This window comes from Uloborus diversus, chromosome 4, assembly GCF_026930045.1.
Source record: "Uloborus diversus isolate 005 chromosome 4, Udiv.v.3.1, whole genome shotgun sequence".
NCBI classification, from domain to species: domain Eukaryota; kingdom Metazoa; phylum Arthropoda; class Arachnida; order Araneae; family Uloboridae; genus Uloborus; species Uloborus diversus.
The window spans coordinates 29,769,713-29,796,442 of NC_072734.1; the positions used below are offsets into that span (position 1 = coordinate 29,769,713).

At 31.7% G+C, this 26,730-nt stretch overlaps 1 protein-coding gene across 1 annotated transcript; it reads left to right on the top strand.

The window, feature by feature from the left end:
- On the top strand, positions 1-25,019 carry LOC129220402 (nucleoside diphosphate kinase homolog 5-like). The gene is made up of 2 exons (XM_054854817.1): positions 1-290; positions 24,394-25,019. Exons 1-2 carry the CDS (start codon positions 242-244, stop codon positions 24,939-24,941), a joined length of 597 nt encoding a protein of 198 aa, XP_054710792.1. The 5' UTR covers positions 1-241; the 3' UTR covers positions 24,942-25,019.
- The last annotated feature ends 1,711 nt before the right edge of the window (positions 25,020-26,730 follow it).

Consider the following 26,730-nt stretch of genomic DNA (forward strand, 5'->3'; position numbering starts at 1 on the left):
TCCACTGACTACTCGCAGCGCTCCACAGGTAGTGTTGTGTGGAAAACGCCTGTATTTTGAGCTTCTGGTTTTTGTTTCCTATGGTTGCTGTGTCTGGGAAAAAAACTAGCGGATCTTCTTTTTTCTACTGTGTGAACTCGGCAAGTCGATTTTTGTGTGTCGTGTGTGTGATGGATATGCGGATTTTTACCGAAGCGAAATATTTGTTTTGCCCGGAATATCAACGGGATTGTGCCGCTCGATGGAATTCCCGATTATACCGTACTTTAGGCTTAACTGCTGTCGGCGCGGTAAGTCCAGAACGCATGTTAATTTATTTAATTTTATCAAAGTTGAATTTTTACATCTTGACTATTTCTACTGCACGGCGTATATTTTCACATAAATGTGGAATAAAATACACGGCGGGAAAATGAAGTCTCAAAGGAAAACAATTATACATGTAATGTTTTTAAAAATTGGAATTTTTTTAAATGGGCAGAATTTTTTTTTGAGTACGTATTTCTGGTTATTCTGCTTCTGAGAAACCTTTTTTCCCCGTATTAACAACCTAAAAGTTGCAGTGTTTCTTTTTTCGGTGTGTAATAAATAAATAATAAAGATACGGTTAAGAAATAAACCGTAAATGTCCATTTGTTGATACATTTCGAAAATAAGACTAGAGTAAAAAAAAAGTCGATCTATCGTTATCACATAAAAATACTGGGGGGAAAAATTGTTAGACTGCGCAAACTTCAAAAAGAAGAAGAAAAAAAATGCATCGATAATTGTGCAATCTTTTAGCCTTTTAATTAAAAAAACCTTGAAAACATACAATTGAGCCCCTTTGACTGGATGCGGCATTTCAACGGGATGCTGGTGAACATTTACAATCTGCTGGTAAACATTCACGTGTTTTCCGCTCACTTCTCTGTTGACGTACGATTCGATTATTTTTTCCGGAATAGCTATTTACTACATAAAACTTCAATCAAAGCCATTCTATTAACTCTGTAAAGGTAAATAGTTAACAAATGTATCCCTTTATTTATTTATTTTTAAATTAAAGTTAAAAAAGGTAAAAAAAAAGATGAAAGTGTTTTAACATTTAATTTTCGCTTGGTTTTGCACCTAACAAATTGCTGTGACATAAATATCGACTTTCTTAAGTTCACTTTACATATCACATTTATAACTTATTTCTAATTTTATGACATTAAATCAAACTTGTAGTTGTCAAGAAATGTTGTTCCATTAAAATAGGATTAATAGCATGTTAAATCTGTGTTGAACATATGCAATTGCCAGTTCATTACACAAAGTAAGTACTAAACATGCTTCTTTGGCTATAACATGCTTCAATTCGATTCAGTAATATTGATTTAAAAAAAGAAAAAATCCACTACTGCCGTTTATAAACAACATTGAACTAATTTCATTACATTTAAGTTACATTGGGATTTTAAATGGAATTTAACTTGAAAATTAACACTTTCATTTTCTTTTAAGAAATCATATTTGAGAAATTCCAGAGAACAAAGTATAAAAAGTTATTTTTAAAATTTCTTGCACAAATTTCTATCAGTGTAAAAATTAAAAGAAAATTGTTTGAATTTGAGATCCAATATTAAAACAAAATTTAAATAATTGCTACAGCAAATTTGCGATTTATTGCATTACCAAGGGGGGAAAAAAACTTTCTAAAACAATAGTCTGAATGAAAAATATCCTATTTTAAATATAAGTGCACATCTTGAATTTATAAATAAACACAGAAACAGTAACAGGCTATTGGCAATATTAGACAGTTTCCAGCTCATTTATAAACCCCCTGTAAAATTCAAGTGGGAAAAAAAATTAACTAAAACTTTTTCTGAACCTCTTATTCCATTACAAGTTTAAAGTGTTTGCAACCAACTATTCCCAGTACTTTCCCCACTATTGAAATAGTATGCTTTTCCTAGTTTCAAAATTAAATTGTATCAAAATGAGCAAACATTTTGTTTTTGCACTTGCATTGAAAATTGAAAACAATTATTTTTTGTAAAATTTTGTCAAGTAAAGCAAAAGAGGTGACTTGTTGAGAATAAAATATACACTTAATTCTTTGATTTATACATAAGTACAAAGCTATGTGAATTGAAATCGTAGATTTTGCAATTTAAAACCCATGTAAATAAACACAGCAAGATACATACAGTATAGTCATTTTACTGTGTAAATAATAGTAAGATATGTTAAAAACATAGCATTTTCATAAAATAGCAAATCAATGTCATAAAATTATAGTTCATACTTTGTATATAAAATAACAGATATATGTTGCTAATATAAACACACATTAAATTCATTTTGAATTGCGAATAAGAAACATAAGATGCGTAACAGATTTCAAAATTGTTGGTGGTTGAGACTAGTGATGTACCGGATCGTTAAAAAAGTAGATCCGTGGATATGGATACGGATCATTAGTTTCAAGATCTACGGATACGGATCTCAAAAATTTTTTTCCCAATTCAACTAACCAAGTGTAAAATTTGTTACGGAAGGTATTCCCGTCAGAATAATGGCACTGTTTCTTCAAAAAATGTCATCTACGGTGAAAATATAGTCAAGACTAGATGATTTACTCTTTAAAGAAATCTCCATAAAAATTGAGGAGGGAGCTGGAAGGAATGGATCAGCGCTGCATTAATGCTTAAATAGAATGTGAAAAAATTATTTCTAGCTTGCTAGGTAGATGTAGGATACAGGAGCAAGAGTGGTAAAACTGCTACTAGATAGGCTAGAAATAATTTTTCACATTTTATTTCAGCATAAATGCAGTGCTGACCCATTCCACCCAACTTATTCCGACCGATGATATAACAGAGTCGGGAACACCTTTACAAACAGTAAATAGAGTATATAGTTTAACTTTTTTAAAAGGATGCCGAGAAAAACCAAAATAAATAACGCAGAAACCCCAAATCAATAACAAAAACTAATATTAAATTAAAATTTATAAAAAAGAACCTCATATGAAGACCAATTTCGCAGGTCAGAACACACCACGTATAAAGGCTTAGAATTGCATTTGAAATTTACTTAACAAGATTATAGCTTTTCTGTATATAACTTGAGGAAGTTCCAAACAAATATCAAACGAAGAAAACTTAGTTTGTTCAATTTGGGGCCAATATTTTTAACGTACGGGTAAGTTTTACTACCATAATTCTGAAAAACGTTAAGTCGGTTTTTAATTAATATCTCCGGTAATTAAAGAGGCCAAGCTAAGAACACTTTCGATAAAGTCAGTTTTTGAATGAAAAAAGAACTTTCCAAATCGGTTCACCTGTTTAAGAGCTACGATGCCGCAAATTGACACACATTTTTAAAACTTATTACCCCTTCCTATTCACAATGGGGGGGTACTAATTGGCTTCTGAAATGATACCTTATAATTTATATGGGGAATAAAACCTAATTTAAACAGCATTAAAGTCTTTTATTCAAATATTTAAGAACTTTTAGAATAGAAAAGATCCCTTTAAGATCCGTCAAAAAAGTCACGGATACAGAACTTTATTTTCCCTCGAATATCTACGGATACGGATATCCGGAACATCACTAGTTGAAACCAGTGGAAATTGCTTCGGACCACTGTAAAGAGAATTACATAGTCCACGGAACCAGTGGTCAATCACCATCACCAACATTTTTATTTCTTTATTTTTTGCGTCTGCAGTAATTTTGTTGCAGTCATTAAATTTAAGTATATTTGTCTTGTATGAGTTCTAAATCAAAGCTAATTGAAAAATGCAGATGCCCAACATATTGAAGATTTTGTAGGGAAATAAAATCTAATTAAGTGGTTATAAATTTATGTAGAATTACATTTCATGATAAACAACATTTTCTGTTAAGTGGACCAGTCAATCTGTTTATAGATCAGTATATCTTCATGCTTACTGTTCCGCAGGACCAGTTATTTTTCGAAGGATTTCTAACATTGCTTAAAAAGATAAAGTTTAATAAGTCTTCAGTTTCATGAACTATCTGCATTTTTTTCTTCACTCACAAAATAAATAATTTAAGAAGTTTGTGTAATATACACAAAGGGAAAAAATAAACCACTTAATAAATGGCAAATCCGTTTAATTTAAATATGAAGAAATCTGCAAGGTAGTAAAGTACACACAAAGTTTCACATCCGTTTTGTGACCAGTGTTTCTAAAACACTGGTCTTAAAAACAGATTTTATGTTTTGCTGTACCTCACACAATTTTCAATACCTCCCAATGGTACAATTACTTTTAGAGAGGGGGGGGGGGGTGGAGTTAAGGGTTATTTTTTCCTTTTTCAAAGAAAATCTCATTTGGGGGGGGGGGGTATTTCTTATCATTTGAGGCAGGAGAAGGGGGTGCCATCGCTTTTGGGGAATGGGCACATCTGAATAAAGGAAAGTTATTCAATTAATTCAAATATAGGGTCGCGCTCATTTGTAATGAAGTCGAAGAGACCCAATAAAAATTTTGTAATAGCCATAATTTTGTTATAAAAAACTAATAACATTCATTAGGAACCTAAAATCTAAAGAGCTTTCTTTTTTCTGTGTAGCACAGACAGTTAGTATTTTTTGAATTGAATCAATTTTTCTCCTCTTTTTTTGATCCTTTCCAGTTTTCCCATAATTTTTTTTCATTCCTTTTTCTTTGAATGTTGGGTTATTTTGTTACATAGTAGCAAAAATATTTCACCACTACACTAGCACAGCTAGAATCTCGAGGGTTTTTGTTTTGATTAAAAGAGTTCTTGCGTTATAAACGACTACAGTAGGATTGGTAACATTGTTAAAACGAAAGCCTGTGAGGGATGTCCCCCCCCCCATTTGATGTGCCCAGTATCTCTACTTAGCTATGAATGAAATTCTTTTTTTTTTCATTTACAAACAAGTGAAATATAAACTATTAAGTTATAGCCGCATATTCTTGTAAATTTGTAGTCTACGACTTTCCCATAAATAGGCCTTAGGCATGCCTCTGTGTGTTTGCATATTTACAGCATCATAATACATTTTTATTTACCTTTTTTAAAATTCATTAATCTATGAACTGTAAAACTGATCATACAATAATACTAATGCTAAGTAACCTAAGAGATAGTATAATTATATGGATTTCCATGAGTTATAAAATATTTTGAAATTATGGACAGTTAGCAATATATATGCATGAAACCACATGTTTAAAAACATTTTTCGCTTATGGTGTGAGACGGATAGAATTTGCGTATGATCACTAGTTTACCCTGACGATTGCTCATACTCATACGACAGAGTATTCGTTTGTTCTGATTTCGGTTACCTTTTGTATGCTTTTAGTTAATCCGTGACGAACAGATAAATGATCTTGAACAGATAAATGTGTGTAAACATTCTTTCAGAACTTTGATTTGAACTGCTGATTTTTGATTGGGCAAAAATGCTTTGTGGTCTTATTAGCTGGCCTCAAGAAGCGGTTACTCAGGGTAAGATTGAGTCGAACATCTGGTGGTGAAACTATTAGAGCACTTTCTAGTATGCCCAATTAACCAGTGGCTCTGTTTCAGTGTTGCTCACCCTATGGGCACATGATGATGATCCATGCGGCTGTTATCATGTTTAATGTTATCAAAATAACATAAGCAAAATAACTGGGTTAATGTTATGAAAATCCAATCAATTCAATACTAGTGGCATCCGCACGACTTTTGCCCGTAGTAGAAAATTAAAAGGTCTTTTGGTTCGCCTGTATATTTACAAATAATGTATGATGAATTTCTCACCAATTAGCTTGCCCATGTTACGGTTCCACGTTATGATAACTTATTAATTTACTCGTCTATCTTGTGAAGGACGAGGCTCGGGGGGGGGGGGGGGGTTAGTCTGCTCAGGAAAATCTTCTTAAAATTGGAATAGAAAAAGTACAAAATCGAATTTTCAAAAAATTGCTTCGAGGTGCACACCCCCATGCTACAAACTAATTCTGTGCCAAATTTCATGAAAATTGGCCGATCGGTCTAGGCGTTATGCGCGTCACAGAGATCCTGACAGACAGACTTTCAGCTTTATTATAAGTAAGTAAAGATTATGAATGATTGTTGCAAATTTGAAGCCAAACTGTAAGGAATTGGTTTCAAAAAAAAAAAGAAAGAGATGAAGACTTTGTATCAGTAAAATAAGCACGCATTATAATGATAGTAAGAATTCTTATTGTTCCTTTTCACATTTTATCAAAAAATATTTCAATATAATTTAAATTTTCATATGTGTTCTGACCTGTGAGATTCATCTCCATATGAAGTGCAAGTCTCAGGTAAAAAACGATTGGACACACACCACTGCTCTTTTAGAACTATTCTGATTAGTGCTTGGTTAGCTGGTTATTTAATCTTTTTATTCGAGCAAGATCACGAAGAGATGTTAAACTAATATTGTTGAGAAATAGGGTTTGAGTTTCTTATTTTACTAGTTATTTGTATTCAGACTGTTGCTACTATTGATCCTAAAATCAGAATCAACTTTGCATCTCGAGAACTAAGTGTGGGGGCAAAACTTTTCATACATTATGCACATCATTGTCATTCTATGTACAATACTATAAAAAATCTGTAATCCAAACTGAAAGTATTGATTCTATCTATAACTTACATAATGATGAAAAGAGCAATATCTTGTAAAAATGAATCAATATAAACACTGAAATAGAGAGATACTAGATTGTATGCAAGTATTGCAATGAAATGATTTCTTGATTGAACAATATTACCAATTCTGTGTTATAATGTGTTTTTTGCCTTTACTTTTATGCTTCCTATTTTATGTTTTTCCCTATAAGATTTTTTATAACAGCTTTCATTCTTTTTACTATAAGATTTTGAATAGATTACTTGTTTTATTCTTAGTTGGCATTAGAGATTATTTTGTGGCAATGCTTTTGTGTACTGTCAGATCCTGACTTACGCGAGGGATGCATTCCAAGACTCCTCGCGTAAGTCGAAATTTCGCGTTGTGAAAACTGTTGTGTATATGACTTTTTTATATACGTACCCAATCATTTTAAACATTTTAAAATTGTTTTAGACCATTTTTAACTATATATTAAAGTCTCTTACACTAAGAGCTGAATTTTTAACATTTTTTTGAAAAAACTGCATTATTCAAACACTGCACTTAAGAGTATTATACAGTTGATACAATAAGTTAAATTTAAAACTTAAAAATTGAAGATGATGATTTAGGCTGCGCAATCTGATCGTCATTCTCATATATTTTTAAATACAGTAACTTCGCATTTACTTTTATAACATTTACATCTATGGTAACACCCCTCTTTCATGGTCTCTATAATCTACAATACAAAAGCAGAGTCCAATTTCATATTGTTTGTATTTTGGTTAAACACTACTCTGCGAGCTTCATATTAAAACTAAAGTCAGGACTTATACGGATTGCTTTCTCTTGATTTTTAATTATAAGTATGAAAGATTCACTTTCTAGTTGTTCAAGCATATCAAAAATCTTTAGGTTTTCGTAAAATTTCGCAATTTTTCGCTTTTTGTTTCCATCTTCAAACTTAAGATGAAACAGCGTGCCTAGGTTCCACAATTTTTCATCACCTTTTATATTTAGAATAAATAAATGAAAAATGAGGAGTGGTGATATATTCACACTAATAAAGCTATGTTTATAGTGCAGTGTGTGGGAACTTGTGCAGTCAGTTATACTGAAAGGAAGAAAGTACATTCACAAAGTCAGTGTTTCGTAGCGCATAACAAAGCCACAGGTTAGCATTACGATTCCTTTCTAAATGATTTCCTGTTGAGAGCGAGAAATCCGCTTTGGCTCTAAAATTCTTTGTTCCTGAAAAACTCGTGTTATAGCCATTTCGCATAAGGATCGTGTTGTAGCCGGAGACGACTGTACTTTATTTTAGTAGCTTGAGATTTAAGTGCTGCGAACAGTGGTTTTTGTTTTTCAAATTGTATGTGTATTTTACATGTTTTACTTCAGAACTAACTCTTACAACTTTTTTATGCATGCTATTCAGCGGCAAAAGCTTTTTGCAATTATGGTATTATTTGAAATTAAAGTATCTTCTCTTTAGTATGACTTCCCATTAGTACGAATACTCTGTTACAGTAATTGATGCATGAAGTCCTATTTGTTATTCTTTAAAATGCAATATTTTATTTTAAGGTCCGCTAGAACGTCCAAACAAAACGGGTCATTCCAATGTAGCGTGTAAAAATAAGTTTTAACTTCTTTGTAATTTTCAAGACTATGGATTTGAAAACTATTATTTTGAAATTTTATGTTTCTAAAAGTGAAATGTTTCAAATAGTGAAAGAAGTTATTTTGTGGGGTGAAAGGGTCAGAAAATTTAGTGAACTGCACAGAAATATTAGTCATTTTGACTTAATATTTTTTTGAAAAAGTTGGAAAAAGCCAAAAGCATCTACAGTAAGAGGAGAAACTAGTCATGCTTATTTATAGTGAAGTCAAAAGAAATTTTTTAAATTTTTATTATGGCTGCAATTTTGTTTTGAAAATTTAAATAACACATTAAAGTGAAATCGAAGATATTGTGTTATAGCCATGAATTCGCTATGTTTGGCTATGCTGTAAGCAGGTACAACTATATTTTTGAAAAAATTTCAAATAAGACTAGAAGCCCTAAATTATCTCTAGTTAAAAAAATAATTGCTAATTTTAAAGTGATATGCAGTTTGTACAATTGATGAATAATATTGAAACATTAAAAAATAGTGCTGTTGTTCATTACTTTGTTAGATTCTCTTCAAAAACTTATCATATTGATGAAAGTTGTTCCAATATTTTTTAATGTAACAAAATAAGAGGCAATATGTTGTACATTTAAATTACAGCAAACTCTTACTCTAGTGATAGATTTTGTTTGGATTCCAGTGGTTGAAAAAAGGAGCATCTACTGTTTTTTTTTCTTCTGTGAAACAGTTTGTCTTTGGTTACTCATTCTTTCTCAATTATTATTCAGCTAAATTCTTTATCCATTCATTCATCAGACAATGAGCATTGAGGATAGACTTTATCTTTTTTGATAATAATTTTTCAATTCTGTCTTTCATAGCTTTCAAATTTGGTAATAGGGATAATTTCGAATTTATGTTTAAAAAAATGCTTCAACTTTGTTTTTTGTAAGAAAAAAAAAGCAGTCGAAAACTATTTGTCGTTCAGTCCACATTGGGCTTTTCTTTCTTTTACACACTGATGAAGGGGCTTGCATTTGACAGCCCCGAAACAGCTGTTTGCTGGGTTTTTAACTCTATTTTAATACTTTATTTGTACTTGATACACATTGTTGTTGTTTTACTCACTTTGTTTTTTATAATTACAAATCTAAAGGATTTACTTTTTTTGTGTAGCACAAAATATAACTATTTTTTTTGTCTAAATTGATTTTTCCTGCCTTTGCATGTTCCTTCTGAAATTTTGTTCCAGCTCATTCTAAAAAAATTCATCAATAGATTACGGTCAGTGACCGGCAAACTGTAGTTCGGCAAACGACTGTAAAAATAATATTCTGCCCTTAAACCTTAATGACCGTAAAAATATAGGTTTGCCCGCAGTCTTTTCCCCCATAAGATAGATGGGCAGTGATCATACATTGGCATTTAAGCTTGTAAAAGTTACATTTATTTTTCATATTCACTGCTTATTGAAAAATTTAAAAAAAAAATGTAATGGCTTGATTGACCTCAAAAGACCACTGGTTCCTGCGGCTATTGGGTTTTATTTTGTAATGCTCTGTGTTGGTTTTAATGGTCTCCGACAAGCAGAGTACCTGTGATTTTGAACATTGCATAAACCTTTTTATTTATCAAATTTCTGCACTTTTTCCACTTTGATTTTTTTTTTTGCTGTTAATATGTTTTACTTTTTTTATGTCGCTTTTTTTTTTTGAGATTTTTTTCGTGTTTTCTTTCATTTTAGTTTTTAATTTTGTAAGTATTTAAATATTATTTAAGAAGTTTCTTCCTTCAAAACCTCATTTAGAAAACCTACCTTTAAATAAAGTGGAGGTGGCCAAGAAGCCACCATACCATTATATAAAATTTATATTTTGACATTTGAATTTATGCTTTAAAAAAATTGCTTATTACAAGAATGCAAATTCCAAAAATGTAAAAACAAAGGTCTATGATGAGTAGGCGCAAGAAGCTCTAAATGTAATAAAGTGTAATATAAATGTTTTAGAAATTAGCATTTGTTTGAATATTCATACTGGGGGTATAAACATAGTGTTTGTATTTTCATTTGAAGGAAATTTATAAAAGCATTATATTCACAGCAAATACCTGATTCTGCATAATTCAAATACTTTTCAAAAAGTTTTTCTTGCATTGTGATACATTTATGAATGAAATTATGATAACGTAGTGCCATTGCATCAGTAATTATTGAAAATACCTATTGATACATATGGAAAAAAAACACTTATCTTTTTAGTTAATTTAAGTTTTAATTATTTAATATTGACAAATCACAGCAATGATGCAAATATAGATTACAATAAATTTGAATTTTTAAAATTGATAGTAAATTCTAATAATGAAAATAAATTACCAGCCATTTTGTTTTTGGCCTGGAATAGCTCTTATTATTTTAATATTAATGGTATAATATTATATATTAATTTAAAATATTCAATTAATTTAAAAAATGTTTAAATTCAAATATTAACTTTATAATTTAATGCAGCTATTGTCCAGTATTGAAAGATGTGAAATCAATAAAAAATAATCGTTAGCGAGTGAGAGAGAGCCAGCCATGGGGAAGGCTTCCTCCCAGAACCGCTAGTTTTTACACATATGGTAATTTACACTTATATGGTAAGCAACAAATAAGTACCAAAAACCCCAGGAGGCAGTTTTTGGTTGCACTTAGCATTTTTGTCTGTATCACAAAATAGTTACTGCATTTCATGTTTTTTTTTTTTTTTTGATCACAAGTTTTCAACAATCCTGTCAACTTTATTACTAATCGAAAATTCTGCAATTAAAATTAAACGCGCAAAAGCTATTTAAGCTTCACACATATTTAAAAAAAAAACATTTATATTGCCCACTAAATGTTAATTATTTCCTGGAACTCATTTTGATGCACACCATGTTATCAAATGCTACTTCGCTATTTCAGTTTGAATTAAATATTTTATTCATTTGTTGTTTTCAAGATTGGTGAATATGTTGCTTGCTGATTGTTAATGGGGGGGGGGGGGATCGATTGTGTGCATACAGAAATTTTGTAATATTTACTTTGGTTAGTACGTTTTGTAATTCATGTTTCAATCTGTAGGCAAGTTTATTTCAATTTATGTTCTTTTCTGTTTTGTTTTCTGTAATGTTATTTGTATCAAAATCTGCTTTATAGTTGAAAAACAAGGCAGTTATGAGCGGATTACAGCACATGATTTTATCGACTGCCATTTAAAAATTTTATTCTCCCTTGATTTCTATTTAGTAAAATGGGACACATTTTCTGTTTTATGAATCAATTTTTTTGTGCCTTTAAATTTTAATTAAATGTAAAGTAAAACCTGCAGTGGCTGACACCGCACTAGTGGTTGACACTGATACATAAAGAAAAAATTAATCAACAAGAGAAACGCAAGTGTTAAAAGTTAAGCCTTGCAAATTTTATGCACTATTTTAAAATTTTAACAATTTAATAATTTTTCTTGTTAATTTCTTTTTTATTTTTTAAGTGTCAACTACTATTTCAGTGTTAACTGCGGGTGATTTTAACTTAGTTTTACCGTCAACTTTTTTACGCAACAGGGGCGGATCCAGAAAATTTTGTAAGGGGGGTCAAATTTCAATCGCCAGTGTTTTCCTCCAACGTAAAAAAGTATCAGTCAAGCAGGTGTGACAACCCACCAAGGAGATCGGTGCATTTCCTTATATGCTACACAGCACCGTCCCTCAAATGAGATCAAAACACTTTCAATTTACAGCCTCCCCTAAATTTTTCAATGGCACAGCCTGATTTCTTCAGGCAAACAAGCTGGTCACATTACCGTAAGCTTTTACTATATAAGATTACAGCTGTAAAATAGATGGAAAAAAAAAGCATAAACGACATGCGGTTTGATGTTGAAGAGAACTCTGAAAAAGGTTAAACTCATATTAAAGATGCTTGTTCTTTTGAAAATGAACTCAAAATAGCAAGAAATACTTTGCATAACCAAGAGAAGTAAAGTTAATATTGATTATATTTTCCGGTTCTAAAAAAATTGAATTTAATAAGAATTATAGTAAAATTCTTGTCACAGGGGGGTCAGCTGACCCTTTGACCCTCCCCTGATTCCGCCCCTGTTACGCAATGGAGAAAATTTAATATTCTATCATTGCCATCACAGATGTTATTATTGCCTCTGCAAAGAAAAACATACTTGAACAATATTAACTGCTGATGAAATGTAAAAAATTTAAATATGAACTTGGTTTGAATAATGTTTTGCCCAATCGGGGGGTGTCATTTTGCCGCGTTATTATTTGACGTTGGTCCACGTTTCATCGCAGTACTTGAAGCTGTAGTGAGTGACATTTGTTCACCGTCCCTCCAACCAAGGACAACTGACCACGAGATAGTTAACGGAAATTCGTCGGTCACGCCATGGGCGGAGTTAAGTTGTCCAATAGCATTCAAGTGTTAGTTTTTATCCAATTGTTAGTTAGGCTCACATTTGGACTTTTCCGGGCTTTTCAAACTGTCTTGCTTCATTTCTTTATGTGAGCATTTTGAATTCGTTTTTTCCTCCCATTCATTTCGTCTTTCTTGCACTATGTGAGTTTTTGAGAAACATACGCTTGGAAATGATTTGCGTGTTTTTCACGATAAGTCTTCATTGTTCTATTTTATAGTCTTTACTAGTAGGGGTGCCCCCCCAAGTTCAATAGCGCAATTCCCCCCCCCCCCCCCAAATTTTCTCAACCCTCTTTCCCTTTTTTATTTTCTAACTCTTTTTATTTATTTCTCTTTATTTTAAAAATATTTTTAATTATTTTTAAAAATATTATTTATTTATGTATTTAAATTATTATTGTTGTTATTTTATTGGAAAAGTTCTGTGCTACGCCAATGACACACACACACACACACAAACTAAATAAATAAACGAAATAAAATAGAAACAAAATAAAATGAATAACTTAAATTCAAAATAAATCCGTAAATAAATTTAAATAAATAAATAAAACATTTAAAAATCCCCCCCCAACAAAAATTTTGATGGCGCAACTTGCGCCATAATCCCCCCTGTGGGCACCCCTGTTTACTAGCTCCGGCAGTTCTTTTTAATTTCATGTTAATTTTTGCATGTGAAGCGGAATTTAAACTAGTATTAAAATGAGAAAAGGTTTGAAGAGTGACGGTTCCCGAATTTATTTTGTTAGAAATTGAGCCCTGTTTTTTTACTATTGCTGATGAAACTTGAAGCTCAAGCTCAAATTGTAATGTGATTTCGACAGAAACAGTATTTGTTTTTAAAGATATAATGGATATTTATGAAAACACAGATTATTCAATGTTTGAAACGGTACGTGTATTGTACATTTATTGAATGTTAACTGTCTAATACTTAGTATTCTAGTGACGCAACCAGGTCTCTTACTGCCGTCTACCGTAATGAACTTAAAAAAAAAATAATAATGATAATAATAATATTCATTATTATTTTTAAACTAGAAATTCGCGCGTCAAGGTATGACGGGTGAAAATTGCTTCTACTTATTGAAGTAGTTGCCTGCTTGATAATATTTTTATAGTTGAACTTTTAACCCTAACTCCAGTGAATTAACCCTAAAATCCTGTAGATAGTGTTTATTGCTGACCACTTTTTGGTTTTTTCATTCTCCTAAAATGAGTCTTACCAGTAAAACAGTTAAGTGACCAGATCCAGTTCAGCCCCGTCAAAATGAAGCATCTCCCTGCATGTTAAATATTACAAAAAATTCAAATTATCCTGCCGTGGAGCGATTTTCATTGTTGATGACGTTAGTGTTACTCTATCATTCGCTATTATATATATGAGGATTTCAAATATATCTGTTTCTCTATTAAAATTGCAAATTTCATTGTTTAAATATACTTATTAAAAAGAAAGTAAGCTAAAAATATTAGTTTTTTTAATTTCAAATATATCTGTTTCTCTATTAAAATTGCAAATTTCATTGTTTAAATATACTTATTAAAAAGAAAGTAAGCTAAAAATATTAGTTTTCGTATGCACGTTGCAGAGTCACATTTCTGCAATAAAACTATACTTTTACTAGTCGCCAGTTAAAGAAGGAAGGAAAGAAAAGCATCGGCTTCTCTTATCTTTACTAATAATAAAGCTCAAAGTCTCTCTGTCAGGGTGTCTGGATCTCTGCGACGCGCATAGCGCCTAGACCATTCGGCATTTTCATGAAATTTGGCACAAAGTTAGTTTGTAGCATGGGGTGTGCACCTTGAAGCGATTTTTCGAAAATTCGATTTTGTTCTTTTCCTATTTCAATTTTAAGAACATTTTCCGGAGCAAAATTATTATAAGATGAAAATAAATTATGAAATGATCATGACGTGGAATGGGAGAGCGAATGAACATAGCCAATTGGCGAGAAATTCATCATCCATTATTTGTAAATATACAGGCGAACCAAATGATCTTTTAATTTTCTGCTACGGGCAAAGCCGTGCTGGTACCACTAATCTTTCTTATAAAGGATGACTTATTTCGGCAACTGGTTTTCGGTCATGTTTTAATTTATTTCATAAATTTAAGTACGCTTTTTAGAAATAGCTTTGATAAATATAATATTTTTTTCGCCAGCACAAGCAAATAAGTAGTTCTAAAAATAAGAAACTAAATTTTACTTCTAAGACGATATTTACCGTCATAAACAGGAAAAGAGAAGGTAAAATATGGTAAATTTAATAAATTAACTAAATAAATAATTTGTAGAGAAATGAAAAAAATAATCGCATGAAATTAAAAATAACCTATGAAAATAGAAGAAAAAACTTTTCCACTTCTTTGGGAAAAAAGTTAACCTTTTCAGCATGGTTCATTGATTCAAATCAGCTTGATTTAAATCAAGTGATTTTTTAAACAAAATTATTGATTAAAATCAGTTGATTTAATTTTTGAAAATGAATTTTGCATTTTTAGAATGTGTTGCTCTAAATTTAATACTGCATTACACAATCTTAACTTCAACTGTCAAAACACTACATAGATCCCTCTTTCTGTTGTGTGTAACAGATTTTCAGACTCTATTGCAATATTGCTTTTACTCCAAAATATGTTCAAAACAAAATAAAAATTGTCTGTTTTTCTTATACACTAATATAGTTAAGAACAGTAATTGTTGAACATATTATTTATATAAAAATGTACATGATGATAAAACCTTATCTTTAAGCAAAACAAAACAAAATCACATCTTATGTAAGCATTATATAACGTAATTACAAATCTTAAATATTTGTTGAATATTTTGAGAACTTATTCTGATTTTAAAAGTAAGCTGAATGGATTCATTAGTTCACATTGCTTTAATTATCAAGGTTTTTTGCCTTCTTTATCCCAATTGAACAATTGAATCCGTTTTAGAACTTTTGTTGACTCTAAGCTGATTTCCATAGAAAACTGCCAAATTTTAAGAATTTAAAAGGTATGAAAATTATACTCTACAGTTATCAAGGGAAGGGAGGGAGGTAAACGCTTAATTTAATTTGAATCATGCAGTTGTATTAAAGCTGTTCTACTTATGCCTATTATTAAAAAAAAAAAAAAAAAAGCTCTGCCATGAAATGAAAATAATTAAAAAGTTGCTTTTTCATCCATGAAATATGTTATGTTTATTTCATACAATTAAAGTAATTAACACTGTAGTACATATTAAAGTAATTGATATTTACAAATTTTTGTTGATTAAAAAAAAATAAGAATAATCTGATTTAAATAAAAAATATCCGATTTAAATGATTAAAAAAAATCACAAACCCTGCTTTTCAGCTTATTTCTTATTTTATACGTTTCTGAATGCTCAAAATTTCTTATAACAACAGTATATGTTTTCATAGAATTTTGAAGTTCTGTTTCCCTCATTTCTTTTTAAATAATACATTTTTTCGGTGTTATATACTGTTACTCAAATTAAAACTTAAAAAAATAATAATGTTGTATAAAACATAAAACTTTTTGCCGCTTTGATTGCAAAACTTCTATATTAGTAGCAAGGGCGCCCATATAGGGGGGCAAGGGGGGCTCAAGCCCCTCCCCCTTGGAAATGAGAACTTCCTTGCTTTTAGTGCTTTTTTCTTTGCAAAAATGTATAAAAATTTCTTTTCCAGCCATTAATGAATAAGGTATTAAAAATGTCAAATTTTAATGTCTCTAATATGTACTGAAATAGTTTTCCATGGGAAAAATATTCTGCTAAACCATGGGGAAATTTTTTGAGGCCCCCCCCCCTTAAAATTTTGCATATGAGCGCCCTTGTAGTACTAAATCACAACTCTTTTATAGAATTGTGAACACGTCGTATAGCAAGGCGGACACTTTGTAGCTCTAGTTAATTGTTGGGTTAATATAACGGATGTCAAAATTGCACAGATTAGCACTGCGATGGAAAAAAAAAAAAAATGGTCGAGTTAATAGCCCATCAGATTGTCGCTAATATCCACCTTCTTTCTGCGTTACGGTTTTTACCTGTAATCCTGAGTTATGTTTTTCATTCTGCTTATTACCAACTATCACACTTACGTAATGAAGTTATTTTAATAGCAAATTTGCGTGTGAATATCAATTTATTTTCGTACCCAATTTTGCAATTGAATTGCATGGAAATTATCGTGCTGTGCCATCTCGGCCATAAAATGCACTAGAACTATTTTTGGTTTTTGAAAGTGACAATTCTTTTCTTCTCATGAAGGTTCTCGATTTTCATTCTAACTCACTTTTTGAGGTTGTCCGATTTTGTGAAAATCTTGAATTATCAACTGTGGAACCAAATGAAACGTTTGTAAAATTTTGCTGATATACCTGTGCTCTAAAATAAAACCGTGTGATTTTGGGATATTTTCTTATTACTTCCTTTTACAAAAAAGGAAGTATTGTATTCGCAAAAGAATTTTCACTCAAAAATCGGCCTTAATTTTCATTTTGCTCACCCACGAATGAATGTTGAGTTTTTTTTTCAACCCGACCACACATGGATATGTGCCTAGGAACATACAGACACCCGAAATATCCATTTTGACAATCCTCGAGTTAATTACAACGCGTTTTCTCGTGACGTCTGTATGTATGTGCGTATGTTTGTATGTATGTCGCATAACTCAAGAACGGAATGTCCTAGAAAGTTGAAATTTTGTACATAGACTGGAGACTCCTAGTGGGGTCTAGTTGTGCACTTTCCTTTTTGGTTGCATTCGGATGCTCCAAAGGGGGTCTTTTGCCCCTTTTTGGGGGGAAAACATTGTTAATTTCGATGTAAACTCAAGTGGTGCTACAATTTGGCGGACACTTGGCGATATATCGCCAGTCTTTTGGTCGCCAAGTTTTCGGCAACTTATTTTATTTCATTATATATATATTTTTAAATCAGGTTTTAATTTATCCACTGTTGGTGATATTCAGAGAGTAAACTATTGAATCACATTAAAACTGCCAATAATTAGAAAATGACGTTAAATTGGAGTAAAAGGAAGTCATGTGATGCATACATCAGCTCGTTTTTTATGTCTACATCCTTTACCTCATTTCACGCTATCCGCTCACTTTTATTATACTTGGCCTGATCGTCACGAAAAATTCTGAGGCCTGCTTTTGCTTATATCTCAGCATCTAGACCACTTAGAGACTTCGGAATTTTACTAAATGATTTGCTTAATCTTAAGATATGACTTAATGTTGAAAAATTAAAATTCTAAATAAAACTATTATTTCGGTTGGAATGGAAAACAGCAAAATATTCCAAGGAGGGGGGAAAAAATTAAAATTCTCTTGTCAAACGTAGCCCATTCTGCTATTATTTTTTTTTTCTTCAGTTATTTTACTGTTTAGGAATTCACAGCATTAAATTAAAAGAATGAGCAACTTTAATTAATAAAACACCAAAGAGTTTACAATTGTCTTAAAATCCAAAAAAAAATAATCTTGTTTTCATGGTACCAGCGCTTAAAATTTATTAAAAGAACAAGACGACAGCTTAACTGGCAAAGTGTAAATAATATGCGCTAATTAGCTGCGGGTTCAAGTTTTTACTTCTTCAAAAATCACAGAACAATTAAATTTAATATTTAATAATGATATACTATTTATTAAAGCTATAATATATGACGATCTTAAAGGGGAAACAAAACTTTATATGGCGCCATGCATTTCCCTCAATGATTGGGAGCATATTTAAACTTTTGAAATGTCTTAGGGATGGGTAAGTTTTGAGAGGACTTCTTTTTTAATAACTTAGAATTACCATATTCCTTCTCATTTTCCTCTTTTGGTGAACTTAACAAGATGCTTTTTGATTAGTTGTTCAATTTTATAGCCTCAATTTTCGTTGAACAATTTTTCGAGTTTCGTTTTTTTCCCCCCTCCGAATTAACCAGATACCTCCAAGTATTTCTTCCAAACTATTGGAGAGATCAGCGAGTTTTTTTTTTTTTTCCGAATAAAATAAATATAAATAAAACAAGCCTTAAATATTATATAACAGTCTTTTGTTCTACTATTTCTTATTTAATGTCAATGTAAGTTACTTAAAAATTAAGCGAATAATTCAGCGGAGCTTAATATTGTTTATAGTCTTTTAGAGGGATGAAAAATACCAGTTTTTTACGACGTAAAAAATATGTTTTAATAAAAATTACCAATTTCACTTTCTTATACTTTTAAAATAATAAAATAATTAAAAATTAATTTTTACTTTTTAAGTAAATTAAAAATTAAGCGAAGCTTTATATTGTTTATAAGTCTTTTAGAGGGGGGAAAAATACCAGTTTTTTACGACGTAAAAAATTTTTTTTTTAATAAAAATTACCAATTTCACTCTTATACTTTTAAAATTTGAAACATTTTTTTGAAATATCCAGAATTTTTTACATCTGTTTTCTCGGTTGACAGGCTGTCTTTGACGAAACAGTTACAAAAAGTAAATTAAAACATCTTGGAAACAGTTTTATAGGCCTCGTAAAAGATTGATTTTTGCTATGCGACTTTCAAGATCGTTGTCACTAAACTGCTGACTGTCGCCATTGAATATTTTCCTGACTCAAATTACAGTTAAACCAATAGTAAACAGCAAGTTTTTTTTTTTTGGTTTGCAATTAAAAAAGAAAAAATACAAGTAACAATTGAATTATTGAATAAATAAAAACATTAAAACATAAAAAAGTAAATTATTAAATAATAAAATCATTAATTAAATAAATGATAAAATAGATTAAATAACTTGAAATGAATAAATAAAAAATTAATAAAAATTTTTATTTTCTGCATCACAAAATATTTTACACACTTTTCACGCCTTGTATCCATTCTATTCCACTCATTGAGCAAAAGAGATGTTCTTTTTCAGTGGCTCCTCTGACCCTAATTTCTGTCAAAGCATTTATTTTTACTAGCCGTAATTTTTGCAAAAATTAAGGTATTCGTTATTTTGCGAGCTGAAAAATTTATGTAAACAGAATCAAGGGTTGAAAATTCTGCAAGAAATTTTTTTTCTCGAGGTTTAAATTTTCGCGGTTACGACGGGTTCAGAAAAGTACTTAAAAATTGCTACTGCGAGAATCTTATCACTTTGGTGCAATTTCAAACAAAAGAATCGCTCATTTCATGTAAACGCTTCAAGATATGTTGAATGTGTGTTCAAGGGAAGGGGAAAAAAGATCATGCATATGTATTGGGATAAAGCCTATTTTATTCAATAATTAAATCTTCACTACACTTGTGGCTTTTTAAATCTGATACCCAACGTGCCTGAGGATGCGATGCATATGCATTCTTATTTAATATTAATACAATGCTTTCGTAGAATCATCAGAAGAAACTCTTTTATGCTGTAAGGCAATAAAATATTTTACGACTTCCTTTTCTGACAGCAGATGTTGGAATTAAAGTCGTCTATTAGTGATGCTGTTGGAATAAAGCGTAAAATTGAAACATAGTTACGCGTTATGTAAGAGAGCTTGCATAATGGGTCTTTTAACTGTTTTTTTTTTTTGGAACATGTTCTTTTTAGTAAATAGGGAAGTATGGAGCTTTAGGCAAGTGTTTCATAGCACTCCGAAGTAGAGAAAAGGGACAATAAAAATGGAATGGAACGATCAACAAGTGCCTATTAATTTTCCTTTGGAGAAAGTTTAGTTTGAGATTTTTTGTTCTAGTTTTAATTTGGGTTACTTAAATTTGGTTTTATATTTATTCCGTAATACTAGAAAGATCAAATATGGTCTATGTAACCAGGTTGTGTAGTGGTGTAACAGTGGTGAGAGGCAGATATTTGACCTTAGATTGGATTAAGACTTTTTTTTCCAGAAAGAGGAAAGCAGTAAATTTCATACTGTAAACATTTTGTCTGTAGTTTTATTTAAATTTTCATATCAAAGCATTTTTTTCCTAAGTCCGTTTCCTGTTTGAAAATATTATTTCATACACGTTAATATGAGAATAAACAAGTTTTTTTTTTCGATTTTTTTTTTTTTTTTTTAATGATTAATCATACTTTTTCATTTTTGCCGAAGTAGACTACTTAAAATGAAACACTAATCAGTGAAGAAATGTTGTGAATATTCTTAAGTCAAGAGATTTTCTTAGGAATGTAATTTATTACCAGTCATTCTGTTTTAAGTGAAACATAAATATTTACAAGCTTTGTTAAATAATGTTTCAGTCCGAAATTAAAAATCAAATACTGTTTGAATTTTATTTTTATTATTATTTTTTGGTTGTGCAAAAATTAATTTAAAGCACGTGTATAACCTAGTAAAAGTAATAGTTGTCTCACCATCCCTCATTTGTAGCTTAATGCGTTATTTTTTTTAACTTTATTTAATTTTTACACGCACTGAATATTTTTTCGAAAAACTTCTCTCCTTTTCAAGAATTTTCTGAGTTTTTTCCTCATTGTTCCAGTTAATGCTGACTTTCTGCAATGAAACAAAACGAATCTGCCAAAATAATTCGAAACTTAGTTTAGAGCTTATTTATCCAAAATAATTTAATCATTTCCAAATGATTTGCTTCACATTGGACTATTATTTTCTGCATATATTTGGTTTACCACAAGTCATTTTCTTTTTCCACAAAAAAAAAAAAAAAAAAAAAAAATTAAATTGAAAGAAATTAATTCGAATTTTTGGCATCTTGAATTTAAATTGTTTTTCGCAATCACGAGCGTGTGTGTTTGTGTAGACGCATGTGTGTGAGTGCGTGGGTGCGTAAGTGTGTGTATGCATGTGTGTGCATGTAGGTGTTCGTGTGTGTGTGCGTGTAGGCGTTCGTGTGTGTGTGTAGGCGTTCGTGTGTGTGTGTGTGTAGGTGTTCGTGTGTAAGTGTAGGCGTTCGTGTGTAAGTGTAGGCGTTCGTGTGTGTGTGTGTATGTAGGCATGTGTGTGTAGGACATGGACGCCACCGCCCAGCAAAAGTGGATTCCGGGGGACAGTGCTCAGGACCAGCCGCGCCGCCGCCGGTGGACGGTGGTGCTGCAGGCCTGGTCCAAGCTGAAAAAGGAACCGGAACATCAAGGACGGTCAAATGAGAACAATAAGCATCGTGATTGCTCAAAAAAAGAATAAATAAATAAAACAAATAAAAAAAATAAAAAATAAATAAATAAATTTCTCAAAATTAATGAAATTTGTACTAAAATGTATAAAAACTTCACAACAAAAGAACCCCAAAAATGTTGCATGAAAAACTCTTTGGATTGCTTTCGTGACACATTCCTCAAAAGGTGTCACAAAAAGCCATTAAGAAAATTCTAAATGAAATATTCGACTAGTGTCTTCTCTTTTATCATATGCAAAAAAGCAAATCTGCAGAAATTCTTTAGCCGGCCGGCCAGTAGAAATAAATTCATTTCTAGCCTTTTTTTTTTTTTTTTTTTTTGAAACGGTGGCTCAGGCTCGCGCCAAGCTTGATCGGCGCCGTCGTGCAAATGTCTTTTGAGCGCCTTTTTGCATTAGCGTTCTGCGAAAATATAGTTAATACCTGGAATGAGATTTTGTAGACAAAAATTCGTTTGGTATTTATTTAAAAAACAATGTGTAAAAATGTATATTTAATTTTGGATTACAGTGTACGTTTTGACTTCATATTTCGAAGTTATTTCGAGTTCAGTAGCTCCTCTGATGTGCTAAAATGCGTTTTGGAAAAAGAAAAAATATCAAAGTAAACGCCGCTCAAATTCTCTAATATTTAATTGATGAATATTAAAAAGAACTTTTATGCCTGTTAAAACAGTATCCCACCTTAAAATCTGAAACTGAAATCCCCTTTTTAGTAAAACCAATAATTCTAAAATACGGAAGGCATTGAATGTGATATCAAAAATACATTGTTCACAGCTCTTTTTTTTTTTGAACATACAAATAGTTAAAGAAAAGGGGGCTGTGGGGGGATCGAGTAATTATGGTCAAATCGCTACTGTTTGGAACTAAAATGTTAACCAAAATTGTTGTCTACATCTACAATATATACAAATATTACTCACAAAATATATGCAAATGGGTTTACAGTATTTTTTATGCAAAATAACACGAAATAGTTGAATTACCACGATAATTAAAAATCACAAAAAGGTATATTGCACAAATTATAATACAACATAACCACCTCAAGTTCCAAAATGGGGAACGAAAATTTCTTGCACCTCATATGCTCAGTCTTGTGTTAAAGACATAACGAAACAGCATTCACACAGAGAATTCACAGCATAAGGAAGAAAAATGCTAATGTATGAATTAATTAGTCATGTGTTTTCAGTGTAAAAGATTGCTTTTTTGAATAGCATGTTTAGACACAACAAGGCAATTTTTCCTTAGATAAGCAGTGAGAGGGTTGCTTGTTTCAAAATGAGCAGTGTAATTTTACCACCACCATTAAATATAATCAGGGCCTGATGAACACATGGTCTGGCAGATCCGTGGAACTGGACTCCGCAATTTTACGGGCATCAGAATGGGATAAATTTCCTTATTTCTTCCTTTTCTTTTTTGAAAACTTTATCTTGAAAAACGTGCAGATTTTCTTGTGAAAGGGACATTAAATTTTTTCAGAGCCTGGGCATCACTTTGGTTTGATCGGGACTTGGATGATGAAAAGTTCAATTTTATTTTTTTGGTTGGAGAGATCCCCCCCCCCCCTCATGAAGCAATTTTGATTTTTAGAGATCGTCGCCTTATTGTATGGCACCGACGGGACGGCCCTGCGGTATCCACTTCACCACTTTTTTTTATTCAAAGAGATAAATGATGTACTTTTTAAAAGTTAATACTTCCTGATTACATGAACTTATAGGCTGAGATAATTTGAATGCATCTACAAACGTAACTCAGCCACTAAAGTTTGGAGATAGTTACGTCTCGAAAATTTAGTCAAGCTTATTTTTATACGCTTTGTATTTTAAATTAAGAATTCAACATCAGGGAAAATGGAGAAAAAAGCAGTTTGAATTTTTAAAATATAACATTTGAATGTTATTCCTTTTTCTTTAATGTCATGTTTTTTTCTCTAAAAGCAAGAAAATAAGTAAATAAATAAATGAAAATAAATAATGAATATAAATAAATAAATGTAAAAAATCGAAACAGTATGCATCTTTCTCTCCCTCCCATGTACCGTCTTATTCTTAGAAATTTTTTTAAATAATATTGATCACCAACCCATTCAAAACGATTTTCATTCCTCTGAAACACCTCTAGGAGTATTTTCAAGCTTTGAAACGATAAACTTTAGAAATGCCTCTGAATGTAATATATTTTTAATAAATTTAGTTCATGAAGGCTGCATCTTGATTTTGGTGAAATTTTTTTCACTAATCACAAAATGCTTTTTGGGTCCTTCGTTTCCATTGTTCATTAACTAATTGTGTGCTTCATTGTTCATTGACTTTTTTTTTAAAGCGGCGATCGGTTGGCAATTGACAGACGATTTTTAATCGCTATTTTTTCCCCCTTTCAATTAATCACCTTTTGACCGATACTTACCGCTGATTTTGCCCTTTATCTTACTAGCCTAATCGACTGATCTAAACTCATTAAACTCGTCTATTATGCTTTCGCCCAAAGCGAGATTCGGAATTGTCAACCAACCATAAACCACCTATTCCTCGCACACTGAAAAGATTCCCAATCTATTCCTGCAGATGATTATGACGTCCCTCTAATGAATAATAAAGCGTTCCAAGAGACCCTTTGCATCGTGGGTGCGGAAGCGTGTGCCGGTATAGAACACCTGATCCGAGCCAGTGGTTTGTCCATCCTGCTGAAGAAAAGATTCCACCTACGCCCCGAGCAGGCCGAGCGATTCTTCCGCAAGACTTCTGAAGACCTGGATGATGATTTAAAAGCCTTCATCATCGACTGGATGACCGCCGGCCCCGTCGAGGTATCGATCATCGCCGGCATCGACGCCGTGTCCAGATGGCTGGACCTCATTGGTCAAGCTGATTGCATTAGCGTCTACGGGAGCCCCAACGTCCAGACCGCCAGAGTGGACATTCGATTTTTTTACCCAGACGCTAAACTCGTGGGCGATCTCCACAATCAGATGGGCGATGCCAGGCAGTACCTTGCTGAGACGGTCAGCCCTCTCCTGATAAAGGGGCTCGTTAAGTTGTGCAAGGAAAAGCCGCAAATCCCGGTCCTTTGGCTCGCGCAATGGCTTCTCGATAATAGACCACACGAGCGTTAAATCTGTTGCGGAGAAACCTGATTTTTTTTTTCTTTGTCATTTTCTTCTCGACCCGCCTTCAGGAGATTGGTCTCTTTTCTAGGCTGTTCACTTCGCTGGTTTTATATCGAGTTTAAGAGAAATTGTTGAGCATTTCGAGAAATAGTAGAACGATCTGTCTTACACTTTAAAGTTCGTTCTAGTGAAATACAGTGAAACCTGTGTAAGTTGACCACTTGCGGTGCAGTACTTTGGTGGTCAACTTAGACAGGTGGTCAACTTATAAAGGGGGTAGTGTTTTTTTTTTTTGTCATTTCCTTGCACCATGGACCATGTATTCATTTCTGGAATCATTGCCACTTACTCTTTCTGTTTAAGTCACTTTTATTGTTTAACATTACTTTGAAACAATAATTTAAAAACTTATTCAAATATTTTTGCCTTTTTTTCTCGTTTTTTACTATATTAGACATCGAAGTTTTAGAAATTCCGTATGTGTCAGCTAATTTTTGCCAACTTTCTTCCTTTTCATATAATTTTAATATTTCATACTTTTTATCAATCTCAAGTTCAACTAACTTTCTTTTTGAAACCATTTTATGTAAAACTTTTACACAAAGAGCAACAAGCTGGACTCTCCTAGTTCATAAAGGCAGTTGAAAATGAAAATATCCTATCTCTTAATCCCTTGCACCAGAACAAAGTAACTTTTCTCTGTAGCACAATTCCAGTGTTGCCTCAAAATATTGCTACTGGAAGAAAAGTCTTTGTACTTTTTCTACCGACACCCGTTTTTTATTTTCATTGAACAGAGAATACAAAAAGCGATCTCAAATAGAACAACAGAAGAAAAACAAGTTTCGGAGAATTAGGAGCAGCATAAGCTTGATGCTGTTGTTTTATTTAGTAGGTAAAATGCTGGTCTAAAGCATCAAAATTATTCTTGGAAAGCTATAAAAAATAATAATAATAAAAGAAAATAATTTGCTTGATTAAGTTAAAAAAAAAAAAAGAAATTGGTGGTCAACTTACAAAGGGTTTTTTACAATACTCCGAACCAAATTTGGTGTACATTAGTGGTCAAGATAGACAGGTGGTCAAGATAGAGAGGTGGTCAAGTTACAGAGGTTTTCCTTCATTATATAAGATAGGTCCAATTCCGTTCCCGACAAAAGCGGTCAACATAGACAGGTGGTCAACTTACAAAGGTGGTCAACTTTACAGGTTTTACTGTACTTAGTTTTTTTTTTTTTTTTTTTTTTTTTTTTTTTTTTTGCCGTTTCTGTACCGTTACTGTCGTCGTAATTGCTTTCCTGTTGAACCTCTTATGGAGGAACGGAAAAGTTAAATTGTTCTCCTAAAAAAATTGGAAACAGATCAACTTGTTTTAATGAGTTTCAAACTTAAATTTTTTTTAAAATGAATTTTCAATATATTTTTCTGGTTTTCTATTTTCTTTAGACGAATACTTAGCCACTCAGACACCTATCTTGTTTCGGAATATATGCTCTAATTGCACCGATTGGCAAAAATGAAGCGAAATGATTCCGCTCATACATCAGGGAAAAACATCTATAATCAGTTAATTTTTATGAATGTTTGTTATGCATGATTATTTCTCACTTTTCTGTTTTTTCACGTTGGTAAAATATTTAATGCTTTAAACCTATCTTTAAAAAAATAACGGTAAAATATGAATTATTCTTGTTATTGTAAAAGATAAATAATACGAGAGTTAAAAGCAACTTGAAAACATGAAGTTATGTCAGTAAAAAAAAGTAGTTTTTTGAGATATGATGGGAATGACTTT

Excerpts from the sequence above, each read along its gene's own strand:
- LOC129220402 (XM_054854817.1), top strand. The coding sequence starts at position 242 with ATGGAATTCCCGATTATACCGTACTTTAGGCTTAACTGCTGTCGGCGC. Across the intron at positions 291-24,393 it reads GCTTAACTGCTGTCGGCGCG|ATGATTATGACGTCCCTCTA; the intron begins GTAAGTCCAGAA and ends CTATTCCTGCAG.